Source organism: Pan paniscus, chromosome 20, assembly GCF_029289425.2.
Source record: "Pan paniscus chromosome 20, NHGRI_mPanPan1-v2.0_pri, whole genome shotgun sequence".
In the NCBI taxonomy this organism is placed as follows: domain Eukaryota; kingdom Metazoa; phylum Chordata; class Mammalia; order Primates; family Hominidae; genus Pan; species Pan paniscus.
Genome location: NC_073269.2, coordinates 51,370,419 through 51,395,957, shown reverse-complemented (window position 1 = coordinate 51,395,957; position 25,539 = coordinate 51,370,419). Strand labels below are relative to the sequence as shown.

Genomic DNA, 25,539 nt, shown 5'->3' with positions numbered 1-25,539 from the left:
GCATCGCCCTCCTCCCCCCGCGCACTGCTGACCTCCCGCTTTGCTCCCGCAGTGCTGGAGATCCTGAGCCTGATCCAGCAGCGCGAACTAGCGCGTGCGGACGAGCACATCCTGGAGCTAGAGGCCGAGGAGCTGGCGCCGTCGAGGGGCGGCGCGCCTGGGCCTCCCAAGGCCGAGGGCGCTGGCGGGGGCCGCCGGGCGCGGGACGTGGCGCTGCTGTACGAGGCCCTGCAGCGCGAGCTGTGGGCGCTGGTGCGCGAGACGCTGGCGGGCCCCGGGCCGGGAGCGTGCGCCGGGGCGGGCGCGGTGGCGCAGCTGGGCCAGGTGCTGGTACAGGAGGAGGCGGCCGACGGGCGTCGGGGGCCCGGGGCGGCCCGCAAACTGCGCGCACGCTGGGCCGAAGCCGTGGCGCGCGCGGCCCGGGAGCGCCTAGAGGCAGCGGCTCCCGGGGCGCCCGGGGGCCTGGCCGGGCAGCTGGAGGCGCTGCGGGCGCGGCTGCTGGAGGATATGGCCGTGGTGCGGGGCCGACTGGCGCCCGCCTACCCCGCCGGCCTGGGCGCCTTCGGCGTCTACCTGCGCGGCTACCACGGGGCCCTGGCCGAGTGGCTGGGGGCCTCCGCCCGTCGCAGGCTGCCGCTGGCCGACCGCTACGCGCTGCTGCACTGGCACAATCAGGTCTACCCCAGGTGAGCTGGACTCAGTTGCCCAAGGTCACGTGAAACCCTCAGCCCTAACCCCTAGCACTGGCTTCTTCAGACCTTAAGGACCTTGGGACAGCTGACCCTACAGTTCTAGCACTTTAACACCATTAACCCATCCAGTCGTCAGCACCGCTGACAGTTACAATCCTAGACTCTCACTGCTACCGAGGCTTCCGGTTCCAGCACCTTAGTACCATGGACGCTTGCAGTCCTAGAAGAAGAGCTCCGGCACCATTGTGGTCCAAGAACCTCAGCGCTCTGTCAACACTTACACTCTAGATCGCCTCGCTGTCCACCCTTCCAGTCCCCGAATCTTAGCACCATTGATTCCTCTAGTCCTAGAACCTTCGCGTTGCTACTTTTCCGTTCCTAAAATCTCAACACCATTCATTCTTCTAGACCTACATACAACCTTAGCATCATCGACAGTTACACTCCTAGCATCTAAGTAACACTGATGCTTCCAGTCTTAGAATCCTAGCATTCCCACCCTTTCAGACCTAGAACCTATTGGCACCATTGACTCTTCCAGTTCTACAATTTTAGCACTATCGACAGTTTCAATCCTAGTAGCTCAGCACGGTGGGCCCACCAGTCCAAGAACCTGGGCTTCATGACACTTACGCTACTTGAATCTTAACTGTTCACCCTTCCAGTCTTAGAGTTTTAGCACTGTTGACCATTCCTTCCTAGAACCATAGCCCCACTGACCCTTCACCTTAATACAATGACACTTAGAATTCTAGAATCCTACACTGCTTTCTCTTTAGAGCCTAGGGCATTAGTACTGTTGACGTTTCCAATCTTAGAACTTAGAATGTATGGCGCAACCATAGAAGCTTAGTACCAATGAAGCTTTGAATCCTAAACCTTAGCCTCATTCCCTCTTTTGGTCTTAGAACCTCAACACTGTTGATCCTTCTAGTTTTAGGACTTTATTTATTTATTTATTTATTTATTTATTTATTTATTTATTTTGAGACGGAGTCTTGCTCTGTCGCCCAAGCTGGAGTGCAGTGCTGCAATCTCTGCCAACTGCAACCTCCGCCTCCCGGGTTCAAGTGATTCTCCTGCCTCAGCCTCCCGAGTAGCTGGGATTACAGGCGCCCACCATCATGCACACCTAATTTCTGTATTTTTAGTAGAGACGGGGTTTCACCATGTTGGCCAGGCTGGTCTTGAACTCCTAACCTCAGGTGATCCACTTGCCTCGAACTCCCAAAGTGTTGGGATTACACGCATGAGCCACTGTGCCCGGCCTAATTTTTTTGTATTTTTAGCAGAGGCGGGGTTTTACCATGTTGGCCAGGCTGGTGTCGAACTCCTGACCTCAAGTGATCCACCCACCTTGGCCTCCCAAAGTGCTTCGATTACAGGTGTGAGCCACCACGCCCGGGCCAGTTTTAGGACTTGAGTGCTGTTTGCCCCTTGAATTCTATAAGGGTAGCGCCCAGAACCTCAGTACCATGGTCCCTCTCAGTCCTAGAATCTTATTACTGTTGAGCCTTTGTGTCCTAAAACATACCCATTCTTGTGGCCGGGGGATGGACTATGGTGATTAGCCACCTCCAGGTCACCTGTCTACCCCAGAGAAAAGGGAGTTAGCCACATCCAAGCCACACGTTGGACAGTGAAGGGGGTGGGTGGTTCTTCCAACAAAATCAGGATGCTGTCACCGGAAGACTGGGAAGGCAACAGATACCCACATTGACCACATAGATCTCATTTGGGAATGTATGTCAATAATGCTCTCATGTTATCTGTAAGGGATGGAGGCAGGATAGGGAGTCCGGAAAGCTTCCTAAAGTGATGGGAACTGGGTTTGGTCCAATTCGTAGGGCGATGGTGTTTATAATTGAAAGGATGCCATGAGCCCAAGTCTGGGGTGTTTGGGGGTGGATATTGATGATATCACATAGCTCCAGGCATGTAAGCTCGTAGAAGGTGGGGAGAGAGGGCTGGACTGGGGAAGCCTCCAAGGCCAGGTAAGGCAGCAGGGCCTCAGAGCATAGGTGCAAAGGGAACTTCTGTCTGGTGAAATGGATCATGGGTGAAGCCTTGCATGTCAGATCTTCAAGCCTGGACTTGACCCCTAAATATCATGCCGGGACACCATCCATCAGGGAGCTGACTCAGAGAGCTGGAGCCGGGGAAGCAACAATTCCAAAGACTTCCTCTGAGGGATGAGCAGAGATGACTTAGAGAGAGGAAGGGAGTGGCCCAGATCACAGAAACAGTGGGTAGGAGGGTGTGGGGAAGGTTCCAACTGCCCAGCCCCACTTTTCACAGACCTCCTTTTCTCTCACCCCCATCCCCAGAGAGGTCCTAGGGCTGGTGGACATGGCCGCCCTGGAGAATGGGGAGCTGGGGCCCCTTCTCTCCCCTGGCACCCTGCGGGGTTTGGAGGATGAATGCGTCACAGATGTTAAGGTACCTGGAACTTTGCATTTTGGAAGCGGGAGGTGCTGTGGAGGGAGGGGGTCACAGTGGGCTTGGGAAGCCTGTCCCCTCCACCTTTCACTCTTTCCAACTCCCTTTTCCCTTTACGAACTTCTGAGTTCTGTCCATGTGCCATAGACACAAAGGCCGCTGTACAGAGACACTTGGTAAAGGTTCAGTATATCTGGACACTTCAAACCTTAGAGTACAAGAAAGTTAGTCACAGAACTACAGCTCACAGGCCCAAAGACTCACAGAAGTATAGCATCAAAGATTTTTTTTTTTTTTTTTTTTTTTGAGGCAGGGTCTCGCTCTGTTGCCAGGCTGGAGCATTGACCTCCTGGACTCAAGCGATCCTCCTGCCTCAGCCTCTCCAGTAGCTGGGACCATAGGCACGTGCCATCAGGCCTGGCTGACAAAGATCTTCACATATAAGCAGGGCTGGTAATAAACATAGTTAATTACTGAACCTGCACAGACACCGCTGAGCAGAATGGCCCAGCCATGCACGCCCTCCCCGGCTACAGTGATGTTTGCTGTCTCAATTCCAGTCTTACTTCCAGCCACAGAAATCAGTCAATGCTACTTAAGAGCCTAGAACCATAGAAAAGAGATCTGGATCCTTAAACTCATCAAATTGAGGATTATACTTTTTTATTTTTTTAATTACAGATGTCTCCCTCTTTTGCCCAGGCTGGAGTGCAGTGGCATGATTACAGCTCACTACAGCCTCGAACTCCTGGGTTCAAGGGATCTTCCCACCTCAGCCTCCTGAGTAGCTGGGATTACAGGCACACACCACCATGCCTGGATAATTAAAAAAAAAATTTTTGCAGAGACAGGGTCTTGCCATTTTGCCCAGGCTAGTCTCAAAATCCTGGCCTCAAGTGATCCTCCAGCCTCAGCCTTCCAAAGCTCTAGGAGTATAAGCATGAGTCACCCCAGCCGAGACAACACATTTGATCAGAGAATCAGAGATGTGAGAACCTTTGCAGCCCAGCCTTTGGAGTTCTTGAAACACAGAATCTGAGAATCTTAAACTAACTGTTTGGCAGAACCTGAGAGCAGAGTCTTGGGACCAAAAGACAATAAAACATAGACCCTTGGCCGGGCGCGGTGGCTCACACCTGTAATCCCAGCACTTTGGGAGGCTGAGGTGGGAGGATTTCTTGAGGCCAGGAGTTCAAGACCAGCCTGGACAACATAGCAAGACTGTCCCTGTTTTAAAAGTTTTGTGGCCGGGCACAGTGGCTCACGCCTGTAATCCCAGCACTTTGGGAGGCCGAGGCGGGTGGATCACGAGGTCAGGAGATTGAGACCATCCTGGCTAACACGGTGAAACCCCATCTCTACTAAAAATACAAAAAATTAGCCGGGCATGGTGGCGGGTGCCTATAGTCCCAGCTACTCTGGAGGCTGAGGCAGGAGAATGGCGTGAACCCGGGAGACGGAGCTTGAAGTGAGCCGAGATCGCACCACTGCACTCCAGCCTGGGCGACAGAGCGAGACTCCATCTCAAAAACAAAACAAAACAAAAATGTTTTGTAAAACATTTTAAAAGTTAGCTGGGTGTGGTGGCACGTGCCTGTAGTCTCAGCTACTCAAGAATCTGAGGCGGGAGGATTGAGTCCAGGAGTGTGAGGCCGCAGTGAGCCATGATGGCACCACTGCACACCAGCCTGGGGGACAGGCAAGACGCGGCCTCTAAAGAAAAACAATATTTAATATAAATAATACTTCATACATATCATAATATGTAATAATAGGATTTATATTTAATATAAATATTGAATATACATTATTTATGTATACATATTAACATATAAATGTGTATATTATAAATAATACACAATAATATATTATATTATAGCTTTATTTATAATGTACACATGTGTACATTAATGTACATATATATATATATATTTTGAGACGGAGTTTCACTCTTGTTGCCTAGGCTGGAGTGCAGTGGCACAAACTCGGCTCACCGCAACCTCCTCCTCCCGGGTTCAAGTGATTGTCCTGCCTCAGCCTCCCAAGTAGCTGGGATTACAGGCATGCACCACCATGCCCGGCTAATTTTGTATTTTTAGTAGAAAAGGGGTTTCTACATGTTGTTCAGGCTGGTCTTGAACTCCCAACCTCAGGTGATCTGCCCATCTTGGCCTCCCAAAGTGCTGGGATTACAGGCATGAGCCACCGCACCTGGTCACATGTATCTATATTATTTATAATATATTATTTATAATATGTATTATTGATTTCTATTTAATATTTATATGTTAACATAGATTACATATTTCATGTACTATAGTATATAATACATACTAATTATTAATATATAAATAACATATTATGAATTATTAATATATACATTATATAGCTTATACTAATATTTAATATATAAATATATTACATATATAACATATATTTAATACATAAATATATGTATATATTTAATTATACACACACATACGTGCACACACACACAATTAAGCCCTTGCTTATTAGATGGAGGAAGCTTAAAACCATGGACTAATTTTATTTTATCTATTTATTTATTATTTTTTAATTTATTTTTTTGAGATGGAGTCTCACTCTGTCGCCCAGGCTGGAGTGCAGTGGCATGATCTCGGCTCGCTGCAAGCTCCGCCTCCCGGGTTCATGCCATTCTCCTGCCTCAGCCTCCTGAGTAGCTGGGACTACAGGCGCCCACCACCACGCCCGGCTAATTTTTTGTATTTTTAGTGGAGACGGGGTTTCACCGTGTTAGCCAGGATGGTCTCCATCTCCTGACCTCGTGATCCACCCGCCTCGACCTCCCAAAGTGCTGGGATTACAGGCGTGAGCCACCGTGCCCAGCCTATTTTATTTTTATTTTTGAGTTGGAGTCTCACCCTGTTGCCCAGGCGGGAGTGCAATGGCATGATCTCCACTCACTGCAACCTCTGTCTCCCAGGTTGAAGCAATTCTCCTGCCTCTGCCTCCTGAGTAGCTGGGATTACAGACAGGCACCACCACGCCCAGCTAATTTTTGTATTTTTAGTAGAGACGGGGTTTCTCCATGTTGGCCAGGCTGGTCTTGAACTGTTGACCTTAGGTGATCCGCCAACCTCAGCCTCCCAAAGAGATTACATGCGTGAGCCATCGCGCTTGGCCAAACCACAGACTTTTAATATGAAGTTCCAAACCACAGAGTTAGGAGTGGGAAGGGCTGCAGAAGTTTTCTGGCTCAGCCTCCCTCCCCAGCATCACCTTGACAAGCTCATAGGTAGAATCCAGAACTGCTTGGGGTTAAGGGCTAGGGGATTGTGGTGGGAGAAAGAGATAAAAAAAAGACCTCCAGGCCGCCCCCAACTCCTGCCTGTCTCCCCTCTCCCTACTGTAGGCTCAGACCCGGGCTGCCCTTCTCCGTGTGCTGCAGGAGGACGAAGAGCACTGGGGGAGCCTGGAGGACCAGCCCAGCAGCCTGGCCCAGGATGTGTGTGAGGTAGGAGGTGGAGGGAGGCTGGGGGATGGGCTGGATGGAAAGTGGGACCTTGCCCCTCCTCACCTCTTCTTGTCGCCTGGACCTCGCAGCTGCTGGAAGAGCACACAGAGCGAGCACCCCGCATCAGCCAGGAGTTTGGGGAGCGGATGGCCCACTGCTGCCTAGGCGGGCTGGCAGAGTTCCTGCAGAGGTAGGGGAACCTGGGAGCACAGGTTAGCTCTGCTGGGGGTTGGGCATCGGGCCTGGGATCCAATAGAGAGAGGAGAGATGAGAGGAAATCACCTGACGACAGGTAGAGTGCCACCGCAGGGATGGTGGCTTTGGCAGGCTGGGTGCCCACGAGGGACCCTGACCCAGTGGCGCCCTATCTGTCCCCTTTCCTCCCACCAGCTTCCAGCAGCGCGTGGAGCGATTCCATGAGAACCCAGCAGTCCGGGAGATGCTACCTGACACCTATATCAGCAAGACCATCGCCCTGGTCAACTGCGGCCCCCCACTGAGGTGAGGGCATCCATGGTGTGATGGAGGGAGGACCAATCCAAGGTGGAAGCTGACCTGGGATGCCCGGATCCTGGGTGGGGATTGCAGAACTGACTCAGGGGAGTCTGAGCATGGGACCTTAGATGCATAAAATCTGGGAGTCCTTGAAACAGCCATAGCACCACAGAGCATCCGAAGATTGGAGTGTTCGAATTACAGAAACCTAGACGCCGGACTCAAGACTCTAAGAATGACAGATTTTGGCTGGGCGCAGTGGCTCATGCCTGTAATCCCAGCACTTTGGGAGGCCGAGGCAGGCGGGTCACGAGGTCAGGAGATCGAGACCATCCTGGCTAACACGGTGAAACCCCGTCTCTACTAAAAAATACAAAAAAAATTAGCCGGGCATGGTGGCGGGCGCCTGTAGTCCCAGCTACTCGGGAGGCTGAGGCAGGAGAATGGCGTGAACCTGGGAGGCGGAGCTTGCAGTGAGCTGAGATCGCGCCACTACACTCCAGCCTGGGCGTCAGAGCGAGACTCTGTCTCAAAAAAAAAAAAAAAAAAAAAAAAGAGAGATGGGAGTCAGCTGGGCACGGTGGCTCACACCTGTAATCCCAGCACTTTGGGAGGCCGAGGCGGGCAGTTCATCTCAGGTCAGGAGTTCAAGACCAGCCTGGTCAACATGGTGAAACCCCATCTCTAAAAAAATACAAAAATTAGCTGGGCATGATGGCAGGTGCCTGTAATCCCAGCTACTCAGGAGGCTGAGGCAGGAGAATCGCTTGAACCTGGGAGGTGGAGGTTGCAGTGAGCCGAGATCCCGTCACTGCACTGCAGCCTGGGTGACAGAGCGAGACTCCATCTCAAAAAAAAGAAAATAAAAGAGATGGAGGTCTCTCTATGTCGCCCAGGCTGGTCTCGGACTCCCAGGCTCAAGTGATGCTCCTGCATCAGCTTCCCAAAATGCTGGCATTACAAGCATGAGCCACTGCGCCTGGCCATTCCCATTTCCTATCATTGTAGCAGTCTGTGTTCTTCCATTGCTGAATGGAGAACAGTCTGGACCAAGCACTTTCTGCCTAAATCACAAACACTGGGCGCTTGACCCAGCAGATCTTCTAGAAATGCACCCTTCAGAGGCCAAAAGCTCATGGGATATGACATATGTGCAGGGTTCCTCCCTGGAAAAAATGGAACCAACTGTCCATCTATCGAGGGCCAGTTAAATAAATGATAGGACAGCTAAGCAGTGGAATCCAGTTCAGATGTTAAAAAGGAGCGTGAGAACTCTTCATGCCCTAACGGAAAAGTCTCCAAGCTGTTGAAGGAAAGGGCAGAAGTGGGTATACTATTCTACCATTTGTATTACAAATAATAATAATCATAATAAATGGCCGGGGCAGGATGCAGTGGCCCATGCCTATAATCCCACACTTTGGGAGGCCAAGGTGGGCGGATCTCTTGAGGCCAGGAGTTCAAGACCAGCCTGACCAACATGGTGAAAACCTGTCTCTACTAAAAATACAAAAATTAGCCAGGTGTGGTGGCAGGTGCCTGTAGTCTCAGCTACTTGGGAGACTGAGGCAGGAGAATCACTTGAACCTGGGAGGTGGAGGTTGCAATGAGCCGAGATCGCGCCACTGCACTCCAGCCTGGGCAACAAGAGCAAAACTGTGTCTCAAAAAAAAAAAAAAGAGAAGAGTAAGGGTACAGTTTCAGAGCTGTAGACCATTAGAACCCCAGACTTGGCTGGGTGCGGCAGCTCACGCCTGTAATCCCAGCACTTTGGGAGGCCAAGGCAGGTGGATCACAAGGTCAGGAGATCAAGACCATCCTGGCTAACACGGTGAAACCCCATCTCTACTAAAAATACAAAAAATTAGCTGGGTGTGGTGGTGGGCGCCTGTAGTCCCAGCTACTCGGAAGGCCGAGGCAGGAGAATGGCATGAACCTGGGAGGCGGAGCTTACAGTGAGCCGAGATGGCGCCACTGCACTCCAGCCTGGGTGACAGAGCAAGACTCTGTCTCAAAAAAAAAAAAAGAACCACAGATTTTTAGAATGGAGGCCTCCACACTCTCACCCAGAAAGCACCAAGAGAAACTGAGACCCGAAGACACAGAGACCCCCTTCCCTCCCCCAATATACCCTAGACCTCCTAGCCATCCCTCAGCCCCCCAACATCCATGAGTCCCCTGACATCCCCAGACACCCCCAATCCCCAGACACCCCCAACCTGTCAAGCATCCCCTGACCCCTCTCCAGAGTCCCTGACCTTTCTCAGCCCCCCATCTGACCTGTCACCCCTGTGCCCCTCTGATCTACCTAAGGGAAGACAGGTCTAGGCAGTTGGGCTGAGATGTTGGGGTCCCTCAGTTTTGGCTCTGTTGATCCCCACAGAGCTCTGGCCGAGCGCCTGGCCCGGGTGGGGCCCCCAGAAAGCGAGCCGGCCCGGGAAGCATCTGCTAGTGCTCTGGACCATGTGACCCGGCTCTGCCACCGTGTCGTGGCCGACCTGCTGTTCCAGGAGCTGCAGGTGAGTGAGGTGGGAGGCCAGGGTTGGGGCCCATGCCAGGACAGGGAAGCGCTGCCCCCCACCATCCTCCAGTTCCTTTTAGCCCATGGCTCAGTGTTTGGGAAGCAGACAGGGGCGGGGGGCAGGGGCAGTTAAGGCCATGCCTGGGCTGTTGGTGGAGTGGAGAGGGTGCACCCACCGGGATAACAGAGGGCCATCAGCAGGAGGGGGCTTGAGGTTTGGATGGAGCCCCTCCCCACTGAGGTCCCCCAGATCCCTGCTCAGGCTCTCCTAGACCCCAGAGCCCCATACACCCATCTCCTGGTCCTCGTGCCCGCCCTATAGGGGTTCGGTGCAAAGGTGGGTGAGTGAATGTGGTAGGGGGGTGGGAGCACTGAGGAGAGAGACTGCAGGGGGAGTGTGTTCCTGGCCGTAACACAAGCTCAACCCATGTTTACAGTGGAACACTCCCCTTCTCTCTGCTCAGAATCCTCCCACAACTCCCAGCTCACGCAGAGCAAATGCCAAAATCCCACTGTAGCCCCCACAACCCGGCACAATCAGCCCCTTCCCTCACTACTCTCCTTCTCAGACCTCATCTCCTGCCCCTGCCCGCCACCCTCCCCCCACTCCTGGCTCTCCCACTAATCCCACTCCAGCCACGCCAGCCCCCTTGCTGTCTCTTAACCCAGCAGGTACATTCCTGCCTCAGGGCCTTTGCACTTGCCCTTCCCTCTGCCTGGAATGCTCTCCCTCTCACAGCCACATAGCTGCCTCTCACACCTCTTTCAAGTCTTGTTTTGTTTTGAGACAGTCTCCCTGTGTCGCCCAGGCTGGAGTGGAATGGCACAATCTCAGCTCACTGCAACCTCTGCCTCCCAGGTTCAAGCGATTTTCCTGCCTCAGCCTCCCTAGTAGCTGGGATTACAGGAATGCACCACCACGCCCAGCTAACTTTTTTGTATTTTTAGTAGAGATGGTGTTTTACCATGTTGGCCAGGCTGGTCTCAAACTCCTGGCCTCATGTGATCTGCCCACCTCGGCCTCCCAAAGTGCTGGGATTACAGGTGTGAGCCACCACGCCCTGCCTCAAGTCTTGACTCAAATGTCACCTCAGTGCGACCTTCGCTGATTGCCCCATTTAAAACAGAAGCTCTGACTGGGTGCGGTGGCTCACGCCTGTAATCCCAGCACTTGGGAGGCCAAGGTGGGCAGATCACTTGAGGTCAGGAGTTCGAGACCAGCCTGGCCAATATGGCAAAACCCCGTCTCTACTAAAATTACAAAAATTAGCCAGGCGTGGCAGCACACGCCTGTACTCCCAGCTACTCTGGAGGCTGAGGCAGGAGAATTGCCTGTACCCAGGGGGCTGAGGTTGCAGTGAGCCAAGATCGCACCATTGCACTACAGCCTGGGTGACAGAGCGAGACTCCCTCTCAAAAAACAAAAAAACAGAAGCCCCTAGACCAAACCCCCCTCCCGACTCCCTTCTGTTTTTCTCCAAAGCACTTACTGCCACCTGCCATGCTATAGCGGTTGCCACCACGCCACCACGCTAATTTTTGTATTTTTAGTAGAGATGGGGTTTCACCATGTCGGCCAGGATAGTCTCGATCTCTTGACCTCGTGATCTGCCCACCTTGGCCTCCCAAAGTGCTGGGATTATAGGTGTGAGCTACCTCGCCCTGCCTATTTATTTGTATTTCTGGTAGAGACAGGGTCTCACTATGTTGCCCAGGCTGGTCTTGAACTCCTGGGCTCAAGCAATCCTCCTGACTTGGCCTCCCAAAGTGTTGGGATTACAGATGTAAGCCACCACACCCAGCTTGCTATCTTAAATATACAGACTTTATAGCAACAGCAAACACATTCTCAGGACTCACTGTGCCAGGTGCTTGAGAGTATCGGCTCGTTTAATTCTCACTGCAGTCCTATGAGATGGGTTGTAGGTTCATTTTACAGGTGAGGAAGATGAGACCAGCAAGTGGCAAAGCCCTTTGCGAATCTACGGTCTTAGTCTATAAACCACTATGTATGTTTGCTTTTTTGTTTTTGTTTAATTGTTTTTGAGACAGAGTCTCGCTCTGTCACCCAGGCTGGGATTACAGGCATGAGCCACTGTGCCTGGCCTTATAAACCACTATGTATGTTTTGAGGGAGAGAGAGACACAGACAGAGAGAGCAGAAGCAAAAGAAACAGGGAGAGACTGAGAAAACAAGATAGGTGAGGGAGGAAGGAAAGGAGAGAGACTGGGACAGAGGGACAGAGGGAGAGACATCAGAACCAGCTAGAGATAGACTGTGCGTGGTGGCTCACGCCTGTAATCTTAGCACTTTGGGAAGCCAAGGTGGGCAGATCACTTGAGGTCAAGAGTTTGAGACCAGCCTGGCCAACATGGTGAAACCCCGTCTCTACTAAAAATACAAAAAATTAGCCAGGCGTGGTGGCAAGTGCCTGTAATTCCAGCTACTCGGGAGGCTGAGGCAGGAGAATCGCTTGAACGTGGGAGGCAGAGGTTGCAATGAAATGAGATCATGCCACTGTACTTCAGCCTGGGCGACAGAGTGAGACTCTGTCTCAAAAAAAAAAAAAAAAAAAAGGAAAGATAAAGAACCAGCTAGAGACATGAAGAGACAGGACACAATGCTGTGCTCGCATGCCTGTGTGAGTGTGTGAACGGCTGTAGGCTTTTGAGGGAGTGTTTGTGTGTGTGTGTGCGCCGTGTGCATGAGTGTGCATGTGTATGTGAGCATCAGCCAGGGTGGGGACCCTGGGAGAATCACCAGGGCCCAGGCATTATGTGGGTTCCCTCATGCCTTGCTCCATTTTTGGAGGTTCAGAAAACAGAGCTGGCCGGGCGTGGTGGCTCACACCTGTAATCCCAGCACTTTTGAAGGCTGAGGCAGGAGGATCGATTGAGCCCAGGAGTTCGAGACCAGCCTGGGCAACATAATGAGGCCTCTTCTCTACAAAAAATAAAAAACAATAAGCTGGGTGTGGTGGTGGGTGCCTGTAGTCCCAGGTACTTGGGAGGCTGAAGTGGGAGGATTGCTTGATCCCAGGAAGTTGAGGATGTAGTGAGCTGTGTTCACACCATCGCACTCCAGCCTGGGAGACAGTGCAAGACCCTGTCTCAAAAAAAAAAAAAAAAAAAGCCCTGCTGGGCACAGTGGCTCACACCTATAATCCCAGCACTTTGGGAGGCCAAGGCAGGCAGATCACAAGGTCAAGAGACCATCCTGGCCAACAGGGTGAAACCCCATCTCTACTAAAAATGCAAAAATTAGCCGGGCATGGTGGCACGTGCCTGTAGTCCCAGTTACTCAGGAGAGTAGGCAGGAGAATCACTTGACTGGGAGGCAGAGGTTGCAGTGAGCCGAGATCGCGCCACTGCACCCCAGCCTGGCGACAGAGCGAGATTCCGTCTCAAAACAAACAAACAAAACCCAGCAACACATTAGATATGGTGGCTCTCACCTGTAATCCCAGCACTTTGGGAGGCTGTGAGGTGGGAGGATTGCTTGAGTTCAGCAGTTCAACACCAGCCTGGGCAATATAGTGAGACCCTATCTTTCAAAAAAAAAAACACAAAAAAACAAAAAAGAAAACTGGGCTGCTGTCAGGGTGAGAGAGCAGGTGCTGAGGCTGAGCTGAAGAGGGAATTAGATGCCCTCCCATGGATACCATCTTGGGGATATCTCCGAACTTCACATGCCCTGTGTCTACCCAGACTGCAGCCTCTCCCCTGACCCTCCCCCCGCCCCTGTCTCAGGGAGAGACCCACGGCCTGCCCATCTCCAGGGTCTCTGGTGTCCTCCAGATACCTCCCTTCCCTCCCCACAGGTGGTGGTCACTCACTTCATCCTATGAATTCTACCACTTGGATTCTCCTCTTCCCCTTCCTCACCCCCTTTCATCCCCTCCCTATCTCCACTTTCCCCTTTTTTCCAGCCTCCTCCATCATTTCTACCTCAGTCTCGTCTCCTCCCATCTCCGTAAAGCACAAATCTGACCCTCTCCCTCCCCAGCTCAAACTGGCCATGGCTGCCTAGTGCCCTCAGGAGAAAGCTAGGGCTTCTCCCCAAGCCCAGGAGGCCATGTGCAATCCAGCCCTGCCCCAGCCTCACCTCTCCCCTCCCTGTCTTATGCCTGGAATAAACCCCAATGCCAGCTTCAGGGTCGCACAGCTTCCCTCACCCCCAAAACACACACTTCGAAAGGCCCAATCTTGGTTTAATGCTCTTCTGTCACTGTCTTAAAGTTATTATTATTTTTTGTTTTGGGCAGGGGGAAAAAGAGTTTTGTTTTTGTTTCTGTTTGTCTTTTTGAGATAGAATCTTGCTCTGTCACCCAGGCTGGAGTGCAATGGCATGATCATAGCTCATTGCAGCCTCAACCACCTGGGCTTACATGATCCTCTCACATCAGCCTCCTAAGTAGCTAGGACCACAGTGTGGGCCACCATGCCCAGCTAATTAAACAAAAAAAAAAATTATAGAGAGGGAGTCTTACTATGTTGCCCTTGGCTCAAGCAATTCTCGAGCCTCAGCCTCCCAAAGTGCTGAGATTACAGGCATGAGCCACTGTGCCCAGCCCTTAATTAATTAATTTATTTATTTTTGAGACGGAGTTTTGCTCTTGTTGCTGAGGCTGGAGTGCAATGGCTTGATCTCGGCTCACTGCAACCTCCGCCTCCCAGGTTCAAGAGATTCTACTGCCTCAGCCTCCCGAGTAGCTGGGATTACAGGCGCCCACCATCACGCCTAGCTAATTTTTTGTATTTTTAGTAGAGATGGGGTTTCACCATGCTGGCCAGGCTGGTCTCGAACTCCTGACCTCAAGTGATCCACCCGCCTCAGCCTCCCAAAGTGCTGGAATTACAGGTGTAAGCCACCATGCCTGGCCCCTTAATAATTTTCCAATGAGATCCGCCTGGCCAAAAGACGGTTTTTAAAATGGTGAACTCAATTCATTTGGTGCATTTGCAAGGTGCAATACTTTCCTTCATTTACCAGTGGAAGAAGTTAGAAATTAACTTCCCCCCAAAATCAGCAAATGGCAAACACATTTCCTTGAAAGTCACAGTCGCATATACAGCGCATTCTAGAAAAGAGGGGGCAAGACAGGTTCCACCCACTTTCACAAGTTTCGTCAAATACCGGATCTACTCAAGGGTGGAGAGAAAAGGCAACTTTCAAAAAGGAGGATGTTATTAACTGAGGCATTTACTATACTCCTTCCTAAGAGCTCCAGATGGGGAACATGTTTTCTCAACCAGATCTAGGAAGTGGAATGTGGAAGCAATCCGTCCTCCTTCCCTTAAGGGCTGTGCATAGTTAATGAATTTTAAAAATATGTCTTAAAGTTCTTATTTTTCTCTTTTTTTTTTTTTTTTTTTTTTTTTTTGAGACGGGGCCTCCCTCTGTTACCCAGGCTGGAGTGCAGTATCATGATCATATTTCACTGCAGCCTGAACTCCTGGGCTCAAGCCATCCTCCCACCTCAGCCTTCTGAGTAGCTGGGACTACAGGCACATGACACCATACCCAGCTAATTTTTATTTTTTTAAATTGATTTACTTATTTTTGAGACGGAGTCTTACTCTGTCGCCCAGGCTGGAGTGCAGTGGTGTGATCTCGGCTCACTGCAACCTCCACCTCCTAGGTTCAAGCAATTCTGCTGTCTCAGCATCCAGAGTAGCTGGAACTACAGTTGCACGCCACCGCGCCCGGCTAATTTTTGTATTTTGGTAGAGACAGGGTTGAACTCCTGACCTTAGGTGATCCACCCGCCGCAGCCTCCCAAAGTGCTAGGATTACAGGCGTGAGCCACTGCGCGCAGTCCCAGCTAACTTTTAAATGTTTTGTAGAGATGGGGTCTCGCAATGTTGCCCAGGCTGGTCTCAAACTCTTGGGCTCAAGAGTTTGACTTACCCTCCTGCCTTGGCCTACCAAAGTGCTGGGATTACAGGTGTGAACCACTGTGCCCGGCCCTTAATAATTTTTAAATGAAGTCCCCTGTTTTCATCAACCACACTGACCTTTTTGCTGGTCCTCTCCCTGACATGCCCATCTGAAATCTGAACTTTCTTAATACTCACTATTTTCTCCCATTGAGCCACTCCCCCTCCCCCATCCCTAACTTGGCTAAGGAAGATCATCACCAGGGCCTCAGTTCCGGTGTCCCCTCCTCCAGGAAGCCCTCCATGGCTCCAAGCTGAGTCAGGCATCCCCTCTGGGCTTCCTAAACCCCTGGGTTCCCGAGTCCCAGCCTTACCAGCTTTGGGTCATCACTACCTGGGGACCAGTCTCTCTCCCCTTCTGGACTGTGAGTCCCAGGATGCCAGGGCTGGGGCTATCTCTTCCCATTGTGTTCCCAGCACCACACAGCCCTGGTTCAACACGGAGCAGGGTTGCAGGAACTTATTCCTAAGTGAAGAGGGAGGGTGGGAGGGAGGAGAGCGTGACCCCCTACTCTGTCCCTGCCAGCCACACTTCAACAAGCTGATGCGCCGGAAGTGGCTGAGCAGCCCGGAGGCCCTGGATGGCATCGTGGGCACGCTGGGTGCCCAGGCCCTGGCCCTGCGCAGAATGCAGGACGAGCCTTACCAGGTGCACCTGCCTGAGGGGAGGGGAGGGGGGGGTGGGGGAAAAGAGGGGAGGAGGAAAGGGGAAAGGGACGGGAAGAGGGGAGATTGGGAGGTTGGGAGAGCCAAGAACGCTCCTGCTGGAGGAAACCCCTCTAAGGTGGGGAGCGGCTCCCTGTGGATGGGAGAGGTGGCCCCTGCCCGGGGTCTGCGGGGAGGCATGTGCGTGGAACTGGGGTGTAAGGCGGGGTGCAGACTGAGTCAGGGCCCCTGAGAGTGGAGCTTGGGGAATGGGGAGAGGCTGGGATGGACCACCCTTTGGGGACCGGCAGAGGCTGTCCGCGGGCTAATTAGGGGGCCAGGGAAGGCATCCTAGGATAGCTCAGGGGCTGGGGACTGGGGCGTGGGCACGGGAAGGGTGCCCATGGGTGCCCGGAGTGGATGTGGGCGAGTGGGGCGGGGGTGGCCTTCAGACTGGCGGGATGGGAGTCCGTGGGGCATGGCTCACACCCCTCGGGTTTCCCTCCTCCGCCTCCAGGCGCTGGTAGCCGAGCTACACCGGCGGGCGCTGGTCGAGTACGTGCGGCCCCTGCTCCGTGGGCGCCTGCGCTGCAGCTCGGCGCGGACCCGCAGCCGCGTGGCCGGCAGGCTCCGGGAGGACGCGGCGCAACTGCAGAGGCTGTTCCGGCGGCTGGTCAGTGTCGGGACGCGGTTGGGGGTGTTTCAGAAACCAGGACAAGGCTTGGCTTCCGAGAATCTCAGGTCCCAAAAGCCAGGGGGAGAGGGGCAGAGCTCAGGACAGAAACTCTCACCCAACTTCGGGTCAATAGCAACCAGTAACTTTGACCCACACCCTTTGCACTTAAAACCTGGCTTTCTTGCTCTGAGAACTCGCCTCTGGGCGCTTTCCTCGGCTGTTAAATAAGGCGAATAATGGTCCCTATCCATTGTTTTGAGGATCAGATTGGTTAATTCCTGTTAAGTGCTTTGGACAGTGCCTGGCTCAGAGTTAAAACTCGTTGCATTACCAAAATTATCCGGGTGTGGTGGCTCACGCCTGTAATCCCAGCTACTTGGGAGGTTGAGGCAGGAGAATCGCTTGAACTAAGAGGCGGAGGTTGCAGTGAGCCGAGATCCTGCCACCGCACTCCAGCCTGGAGGACAGAGTGAGACTCTGTCTCAAAAAAAAAAAGAAAAAAAAGACTCCATGAACGTGCAGAGAAACTACATGCAACAGAAACACAGAAATCCCAACATTTCTAAACCCTGGAATTAAAAACCGCCAGATCTTATTTGTACCCAGTTGTATTCAGCTGGGCTGGAAGGGCCTCATTCAGTCGCTCTTCTTGGAGTTCCAAGCCCGGAGTCCTTGGAATGTTTTCTTTGGAAAATTTTTGAGATAATTGTAGATTCACATGCAGATGTAAGAAAGAATGCAGGGAGCTTCCTTGTACACTTTATCCAGTCTCCATCCCCGCAAAGGCAAGATTTTGCAGACGTGGAAGAGGTTTGGAGATGTTTCCCAGAGTTCCAAATTACCTGCAAAACTGGGAGGAGATTATATTATGGATTTTTCTCAAATGTGGCCATAGTATGTCTTCTGCTACATTTTATTTTTTATTTTTATTTTTATTCTTTATTTTTGAGACAGAGTCTCGCTCCGTCACCCAGGCTGGAGTGCAGTGGTGCAATCTCCGCTCACTGTAACCTCTGCCTCTCGATTTCAAGTGATTCTCCTGCTTCAGCCTCCTGAGTAGTTGGGATTACAGGTGTGCACCACCACGCCTGGCTAATTTTTGTATTTTTAGTAGAGATGGGGTTTCACCATACTGGCCAGGTTGGTCTCGATGTCCTGACCTCTAGTGATCCATCCGCCTCGGCCTCCTCCCAAAGTGCTGGGATTACAGGCTTGAGCCACCACCCCTGGTTTCTGCTACGTTTTAGAGATGGTATAACAAGCCAGGAGGGGCAGGAATTGGCAGGGTCAATCTTGGGAGGGTGTGAGCCCCGCGCCCTCCCTCCCCTGCAGGAGTCCCAGGCCTCGTGGCTGGACGCCGTGGTGCCCCATTTGGCTGAAGTCATGCAGCTGGAAGACACGCCCAGCATCCAGGTGGAGGTGGGAGTGTTGGTGCGCGACTACCCAGACATCAGGTGAGACACCCCGCCTGGGCCAGGGCTCGCCGTGCCTGGCCGAGGTCTCCTGGCGGCCTTGGCATCCGTCCCTGTGTTTCCTGCCTCCTGGGCGAGGGAGGGAGCCGGCGAGCGTGTCTGACGGCCGTTTCCTGCTGGAACCAGGGCATTATTAATAAGATTTCCCTCCTTCTCCTGCCGCCGCTGCTGCCTCCGCCGCCACCGCCACCAGGGCTCACAAACAAACAGGCGGTCACAGGAAGCCCAGGGCAGGGGGGCGCAGGGCTGCCCGGAGGCAGGAAGGGCCGGCCCGCAGGGGAGCCGCGGGGGACTCAGGGACACACAGGGCACACGGGCGCACACGCACTGGGACAGCGGCAGGCGCAGGCGGCATTCAACTCCTGCCAGGTCACTTCCTTTGTAGGTGACCTTCTCGGAGCCTCAGTTTCCTCATCCGTTCCATGGGGATAATAGTATTCTCGTCATAGGGTTATTAGGGAAATTTATCATCATCATCATCATCATCATCATCATCATCCATGACTATAGTAACAATTCCAGTTCTCACTCAATGAGTTCTTATTTCAGACCTAAATAAGCATCTTACGTGCCAACTTTTTTTCTTTTTTTTTTGAGACAGGGTCTCACTCTGTTTCCCTGGCTGGAGTGCAGTGGCACAATCACGGTTCACTGCAGCCTTGACCTCCTGGGCTCAAGCAGCCCTCCCACCTCAGCCTCCTGAGTAGCTGGGACCACAGGCATGCACCACAATGCCCAGCTAATTTTTTGTATTTTTTGCAGAGATGGGTTTCACCATGTTGCCCAGGCTGGTCTCGAACTTCTGGGCTCAAGTGATCTGCCTGTCTCGGCTTCCCACGAATGGGGAAGTGTGAGCCACCGTTGCCCAGCCCATGCCAACTTTATAAGGGGTATTTTGTTGTTGTTTGTTTTGTTTTGTTTTTTGAGACAGAGTCTCACTTTGTCGCCCAGGCTGAAGTGCAGTGATCTCAGCTCACTGCAACCTCTGCCTCCCGGGTTCAAGAGATTATTCTGCCTCAGCCTCCCAAGTATAGGCATGTGCCACCATGCCCGGCTAATTTTTGTATTTTTAGTAGAGATGGGATTTCACCAAGTTGACCACACTGGTCTTGAGCTCCTGACTTCAGGTGATCCGCCTGCCTCTGCCTCCCAAAGTGCTGAGATTACAGGCGTGAGCCACTGCGCTTGGCCTATAAGTAAGGGGTATAATTAAAGCTATTGAAATATCACGCCTAGCAAGTGGCAAAGGTGGAACTTGAACCCAGGCAGTAGACTGGCTCTAAAACTAGTACACCAGATCGGCCGGGCATGGTGGCTCACGCTTGTAATCCCAGCACTTTGGGAGGCCGAGGTAGGTGGATCACCTGAGGTCAGGAGTTCGAGACCAGCCTGGCCAACATAGTGAAACACCGTCTCTACTAAAAATACAAAAATTAGCCAGGTGTGATGGCAAACTCCTGTAATCCCAGCTACTCGGGAGGCTGAGGCAGGAGAATTGCTTGAGCCCAGGAGGCGGAGGTTGCAGTGAGCTGAGATCGCGCCACTGCACTCCAGCCTGGCCAACAGAGCAAGACTCTGTCTCAAAACAAACAAACAAACAAACAAACACACAAAAAAACTAGTGTACCAGATCAGCACACCACACCACCATGTGACAGTGCTGGATGGTGGTGGCAGTGGTGGTGGCTGCCGGAGCAACGCCAGTCCCTGCAGTGCTATTTGGGCAGACACATTCTCAGACATACTCAGAGAAACAGAACCCCAGAAAAACAAGGAGTGAGGCATGAGCGGGTTTCAGTTTCAGCACTGAGGGTGAGGGTCCTGGAATTGATTCAGGGTGGTCAGTTCTGATTCTGGGGGATAAGGTCATGTCCTTGGGAAGGCACATATTCCTGGAGTCCCATGGGGTCCCAAGAAGTCCCAGTATTCTTGCTGATGTGGAGTTTCTGAACTTGAATATTGGATCATGAGTCAGAACTTGAATCTGTAGCTAAGTTTGAGAGTTTGCTAGCTGGGTTGGGTTTAGGGGGTTGAGCTTGAAATTAGGAGGTACCTAGGGCTGAGGATTTAGGGGGAGTGGGGTACAAGGTTTCTTTCTTTTTTTTTACTTTTGAAATGGAGTCTCGCTGTGTCGCCCAGGCTGGACTGCAGTGGCGCGATCTCAGCTCACTGCAACCTCTGCCTCCCAGGTTCAAGGGATTCTCTTGCCTCAGACTCCTGAGTAGCTAGGATTACAAGCGCCTGCCACCACACCCAGCTTTTTTTTTTTTTTTTTAATGTATTTTTAGTAGAGAGAGGGTTTCGCCATGTTGGCCAGGCTGGTCTCGAACTCCTGACCTCAGGTGATCCACCTGCCTTGGCCCCCCAAAGTGCTGGGATTATAGGCATGAGCCACGGCACCCAGCTGAGAAGGTGAATTTTAATCACGAGCTGAGGCTTGGGGTGAAAAGGAAGATCCCAGGGCTGGTTCTGGGGTTGGTTGTAAGGGGGATTTGGAGATGGTTGGAAGTGAAGTTCTGGAGGGAGCTGGTATGAGGTGAGGGCCTGGGCAAGGGAGCTGATTGGAGGGAAGGCTCTGGAGGGGACACAGAGGCCCCAGAACTCAGGCAGTTTCTGGGATAGGTGAGGAGGTCAGGTGGGGTCCACGGGTGGGTTGGGTGTGTGTCTAGAGCTGGGGATCTGCATGCACCTGTCTGTTCCTCTCCCCACAGGCAGAAGCACGTGGCAGCCCTCCTCGACATCCGTGGCCTGCGCAACACAGCCGCCCGCCAGGAGATCCTGGCCGTGGCCCGGGACCTGGAACTCTCTGAGGAGGGAGCCCTGTCACCCCCTCGGGACCGTGCCTTCTTTGCAGACATCCCTGTGCCCCGCCCATCTTTCTGTCTCAGCCTCCCTCTCTTCCTGGGCCGCCTCCCCCTCTCCCGGCTGGCCAGGCCCAGTTTGGCCTGTCTGCCTCGGCCCCGGCCTCCGTCTCTAGCGCGACCTCGGGCCCAGCGCTGAGGGTCACCCAACCGCCTGCCTTAGTGACCCCATCTATGCTGCTGACAAGCCAACCTCCCGTACGGCGCCCCTCCTGACTCCCTGCCTGGGACCACACACCCCTGGGATAGAAAGACCCTTAGATGTCTTCTCACCCAACCCCAAACTCCCTGTACAGAAGGGAAACAAAGGCCAGGCACGGTGGCTCATGCCTGTAATCCCAACACTTTGGGAGGCTGAGGCCGGAGGATTGCTTGAGCCCAGGAGTTCAAGACCAGCCTGGGCAACATAGTGAGACCTGCCCCCTATCTCTACAAAAAATAAAAAATTAGCTAGGCACGGTGGTGTGTGCCTGTAGTCCCAGCTACTGGGAAGGCTGAGGCTGGAGGATTGCTGGAGTTCGAGGCTGCAGTGAGCTATGACTGTGCCACTGCACTCCAGCCTGGGCAACAAAGCAAGACCCTTTCTCAAAAAAAAAAAAAAAAAAAAAAAGGTAGGGGGAAACAGAGGCCAAAGAGACAAAGCATTTTCCCAAGGCCATGAAGCCTGTTCCCAGCACCTCCCCTCCTGCCATAGCCCAGAGTGGTGAGTGTCGTTCTGGAAGTCTCTACAGAAATATCCCAGCTCCCCCGCCCCTTTCCCTCACCTCAAGGTCTGGCCCCAATCCAATGTATTAAGGAACGTTCGATACTTAGAATAAAGAGGTTTCTATTTAACACAAGGAAGGGCTGAGTCCTGAGTGTGTTGTGGGGAGGAAGGACCGGGGAAGCAGGGCCCCGGGCCAGTGGCTTCTCACACACCCAAGGCCGGGCTGGGCTCCAGCTCCTGGGCAGGGCAGTGGAGGTAGAGGGAGGCTGTGTGTGCTGGGAGCGACGCCAACCCATGTACACCTCCTGGCTGTGTGGCTCTGAGGCCAGGCCTTCGCCACTCTGAGCCAGGGTCCCTCGTCTGGTCAATCTCAAAGTGCCTGTCCATTCCTGGTCCTGGTGGCTCCATCTTGGCACACCCTCCCCATCCATCCTTAGCCGGGAAGCTGCCCTGTCAGGAGAGGAAGGAGGTTGGGGGCAGGGCTGGCGGCATCCAGGGCGCCCTCCTGGGTTGACGCAGGAAAGTCTCGGGGTGGGAAAATTTCCAGCCTCTCACCCCCAGCCCCGCCGGATCCTAGTCCCCACGGAGACCTTGAGGTCACCTCCCTGCTGACTCCTGCCCCTCCGGCCTGGGCTGGACAGCCCGTGATGGATGTTTCCTGACTTGTGGGATTTTTTGTGTGTATCTGGTTTTTTTTTTTTTTTCCCTGAGAAGTCAGAAAGAGGAGGCAGCCAGGGGTTAGCACTGGGGCTGGGTTTGGAACTTCACGCATGCACATTTGAACTTGGGGAGGTAGAGACGAGGGACTGTCGGAGCCCAAGGCTGTGCGACCCGAGGCAGGAAGTTGCCCCTCTCTGGGCTGAGGTTCCTGTGCCTTTCTGGGGGAATTGCTTAAACTCTCTTTCCCTAGGCTGAGGCAAGAATGTCCTGAGGGTGCACCTTCCTCACTTTGCCCTCTGAAAACGACATTTTCTTTTTTTTTTTTTTTCAGTCAGAGTCTTGTTCTGTCGCCCAGGCTAGAGTGCAATGGCGCGATCTCAGCTCACTGCAACCTCTACCTCCCAGGTTCAAGCAATTTATTCTCCTGCCTCAGGCTCCTGAGTAGCTGGGATTACAGGTGCCCCCCCTCCACCACCACCATACCCAGCTAATTTTTGTATTTTTAGTAGAGACGGGGTTTCACCATGTTGGCCAGGCTGCTCTCCAACTCCTGACCTCAAGTGATCTACCCGCCTCAGCCTCCCAAAGTGCTGGGATTACAGGCATGAGCCACTGTGCCCAGCCCGAAAATGACACTTTTTATGTTGCCAATATGCAAAAGAGCAAGAGAGGAGTTGAGGAATCAACAATATTGTGCAGTCCATAGACATTTATTATTTATTTTTTAGAGACAGGGTCTTGCTCTGTTGCCCAGGCTGGAGTGCAATGACACGATCATAGCTCACTGCAGCCTCTACCTCCTAGCCCAAGTGATCCTCCCGCCTCAGCCTTCTGAGTAGCTGGGACTACAGGCTCGTGCCAGCACACCCAGCTAATATTCTATTTGTTTTGTGAAGACAGAGTCTCACTATGTTGACCAGGTTGGCCTCAAGCCATCCTCCTGCCTCATCCTCCCAAAGTGCTGGGATTACAGGCGTGAGCCACTGCCACTGCCCTGTAGGCGTTGAATTAAACATACAAGAGCCTCAGTTTGTCAATGTACTTTTCAGATGTTGGTCCTCCATTGAAAAACAGCTTTTGGCTGGGCACAGTGGCTCACACAGCAGTTTGGGACACAGAGGTGGGAGGATCGCCTGAAGCCAGGTGTTCAAGGTTGCAGTTGGCTGTGATTGTGCCTCTGCGTTGTAGCCTAGATGATAGGTGAGACCTTGTCTCATTAAAAAAGAAAAAAAAAAAAAAAGTGGCCGAGTGAGGTGGCTCACACCTGTAATCCCAGCGCTTTGGGAGGCCGAGGTGGGCGGATCATGTGAGGTCAGGAGTTCGAGACCAGCCTGGCCAACGTGGAGAAACCACATCTCTACTAAAAATACAAAACTTAGCCAGGCGTGGTGGCGCATCTATAATCCCAGCTACTCCAGGAGGCTCAGGCAAGAGAATCACTTGAGCCCAGGAGGCAGAGGTTGAAGTGAGCCGAGATCATGCCCCTGCACTCCAGCCTAAGAGACAGAGCAAGACTCCATCTCAAAAAAAAAAAAAAAAAAAAGTTAAAATAGTAAATTTTATGTATATTTCAGCACAATAAAAAAATTTTAAATAAAGAAACCTCATACTCATTTGTAGTTAATATCCAATCTCCCTAGTAACTTTCTAGCCCTAAGCAGACACTAATCTCTCTGTCTCTATTAATCTACCTATTTTGGACTTTTCACATTTGGAAATACATAACGTAGTCTTTTGTGACTGATGTTTTTCATGTGCATAATTTTGTTTTGTTTTGTTTTGTTTTGTTTTTGAGACGGAGTTCTGGCCAGGCACAATGGCTCACGCCTGTAATCCCAGCACTTTGGGAGGTGGCTGAGGTGGGCGGATCACGAGGTCAGGAGATGGAGACCATCCTGGCTAACACAGTGAAACCCCATCTCTACTAAAAATACAAAAATTAGCCGGGCGTGGTGGCGCATGCCTATAATCACAGCTACTTGGAAGGCTGAGTCAGGAGAATCACTTGAACCCGGGAGGCAGAGGTTGCGGTGAGCCAAGATGGTGCCACTGCACTCCAGCCTGGGCAACAAGGGCGAAACTCCGCCTCAAAAAAAATAAAATAGGCCGGGCATGGTGGCTCACGCCTGTAATCCCAGCACTTTGGGAGGCCGAGGCGGGCGGATCACGAGGTCAGGAGATCGAGACCATCCTGGCTAACACGGTGAAACCTCGTCTCTACTAAAAATACAAAAAATTAGCCGGGCGTAGTGGCGGGCGCCTGTAGTCCCAGCTACTCGGGAGGCTGAGGCAGGAGAATGGAGTGAAACCAGGAGGCGGAGCTTGCAGTGAGCCGAGATTGCATTACTGCACTCCAACCTGGGCGACAGAGCAAGACACTGTCTCAGAAAAAAATAATAATAATAAAATAAAGAAATAGAACTACTCTCTTCGAAATTTTCAAGTATACAATACATTGTTATTAACTGTAGTTGGTCAGGCGCAGTGGCTTATGCGTGTAATCCCAGCACTTTGGGAGGCCAAGGTGGGCGGATCACTTGAGGTCAGGAGTTCAAGACCAGCCTGGCCAACATGGTGAAACCCCATCTCTACTAAAAATATAAAAATTAGCCAGGCATGGTGGTGCTTGCCTGTAATCCCAGTTACTCAGGAGGCTGAGGCAGGAGAATGGTTTGAACCTGGGAGGCAGAGGTTGCAATGAGCCGAGGTAGCACCATTGCACTCCAGCCTGGGCGACAGAGAAAGACTCCATCTCAAACAAACAACAACAAAAAACAAAACTGTAGTCACCATGTTGTGCAATAGATCTCCTGAACTTACTCCTCCTAACTGAAATTTGTATCCTTTGAGCACCATCTCCCCAGTCCTCCTTTTCCTCTTTTCTAATTAAGCATTTAAAAATCTATCAATGTCTTTCTAAGCATTACTTTATCTCA

General features: G+C 52.3%; 1 protein-coding gene across 1 annotated transcript in view; it reads left to right on the top strand.

Annotated features, from left to right (window-relative positions):
- EXOC3L2 (exocyst complex component 3 like 2) overlaps positions 1 to 23,477 on the top strand; it is a 30,796-nt gene extending 7,319 nt beyond the window's left edge. Inside the window, exons 2-11 of the mRNA XM_034945169.3 lie at positions 53 to 686; positions 3,020 to 3,131; positions 6,526 to 6,627; positions 6,717 to 6,817; positions 7,018 to 7,128; positions 9,506 to 9,641; positions 16,110 to 16,232; positions 16,746 to 16,901; positions 18,237 to 18,358; positions 21,088 to 23,477. Coding sequence (XP_034801060.1) covers positions 53 to 686; positions 3,020 to 3,131; positions 6,526 to 6,627; positions 6,717 to 6,817; positions 7,018 to 7,128; positions 9,506 to 9,641; positions 16,110 to 16,232; positions 16,746 to 16,901; positions 18,237 to 18,358; positions 21,088 to 21,376 — 1,886 coding nt within the window. The 3' untranslated portion in view covers positions 21,377 to 23,477. The remainder of the gene's footprint in view (positions 1 to 52; positions 687 to 3,019; positions 3,132 to 6,525; positions 6,628 to 6,716; positions 6,818 to 7,017; positions 7,129 to 9,505; positions 9,642 to 16,109; positions 16,233 to 16,745; positions 16,902 to 18,236; positions 18,359 to 21,087) is intronic.
- Positions 23,478 to 25,539: the final 2,062 nt, after the last annotated feature.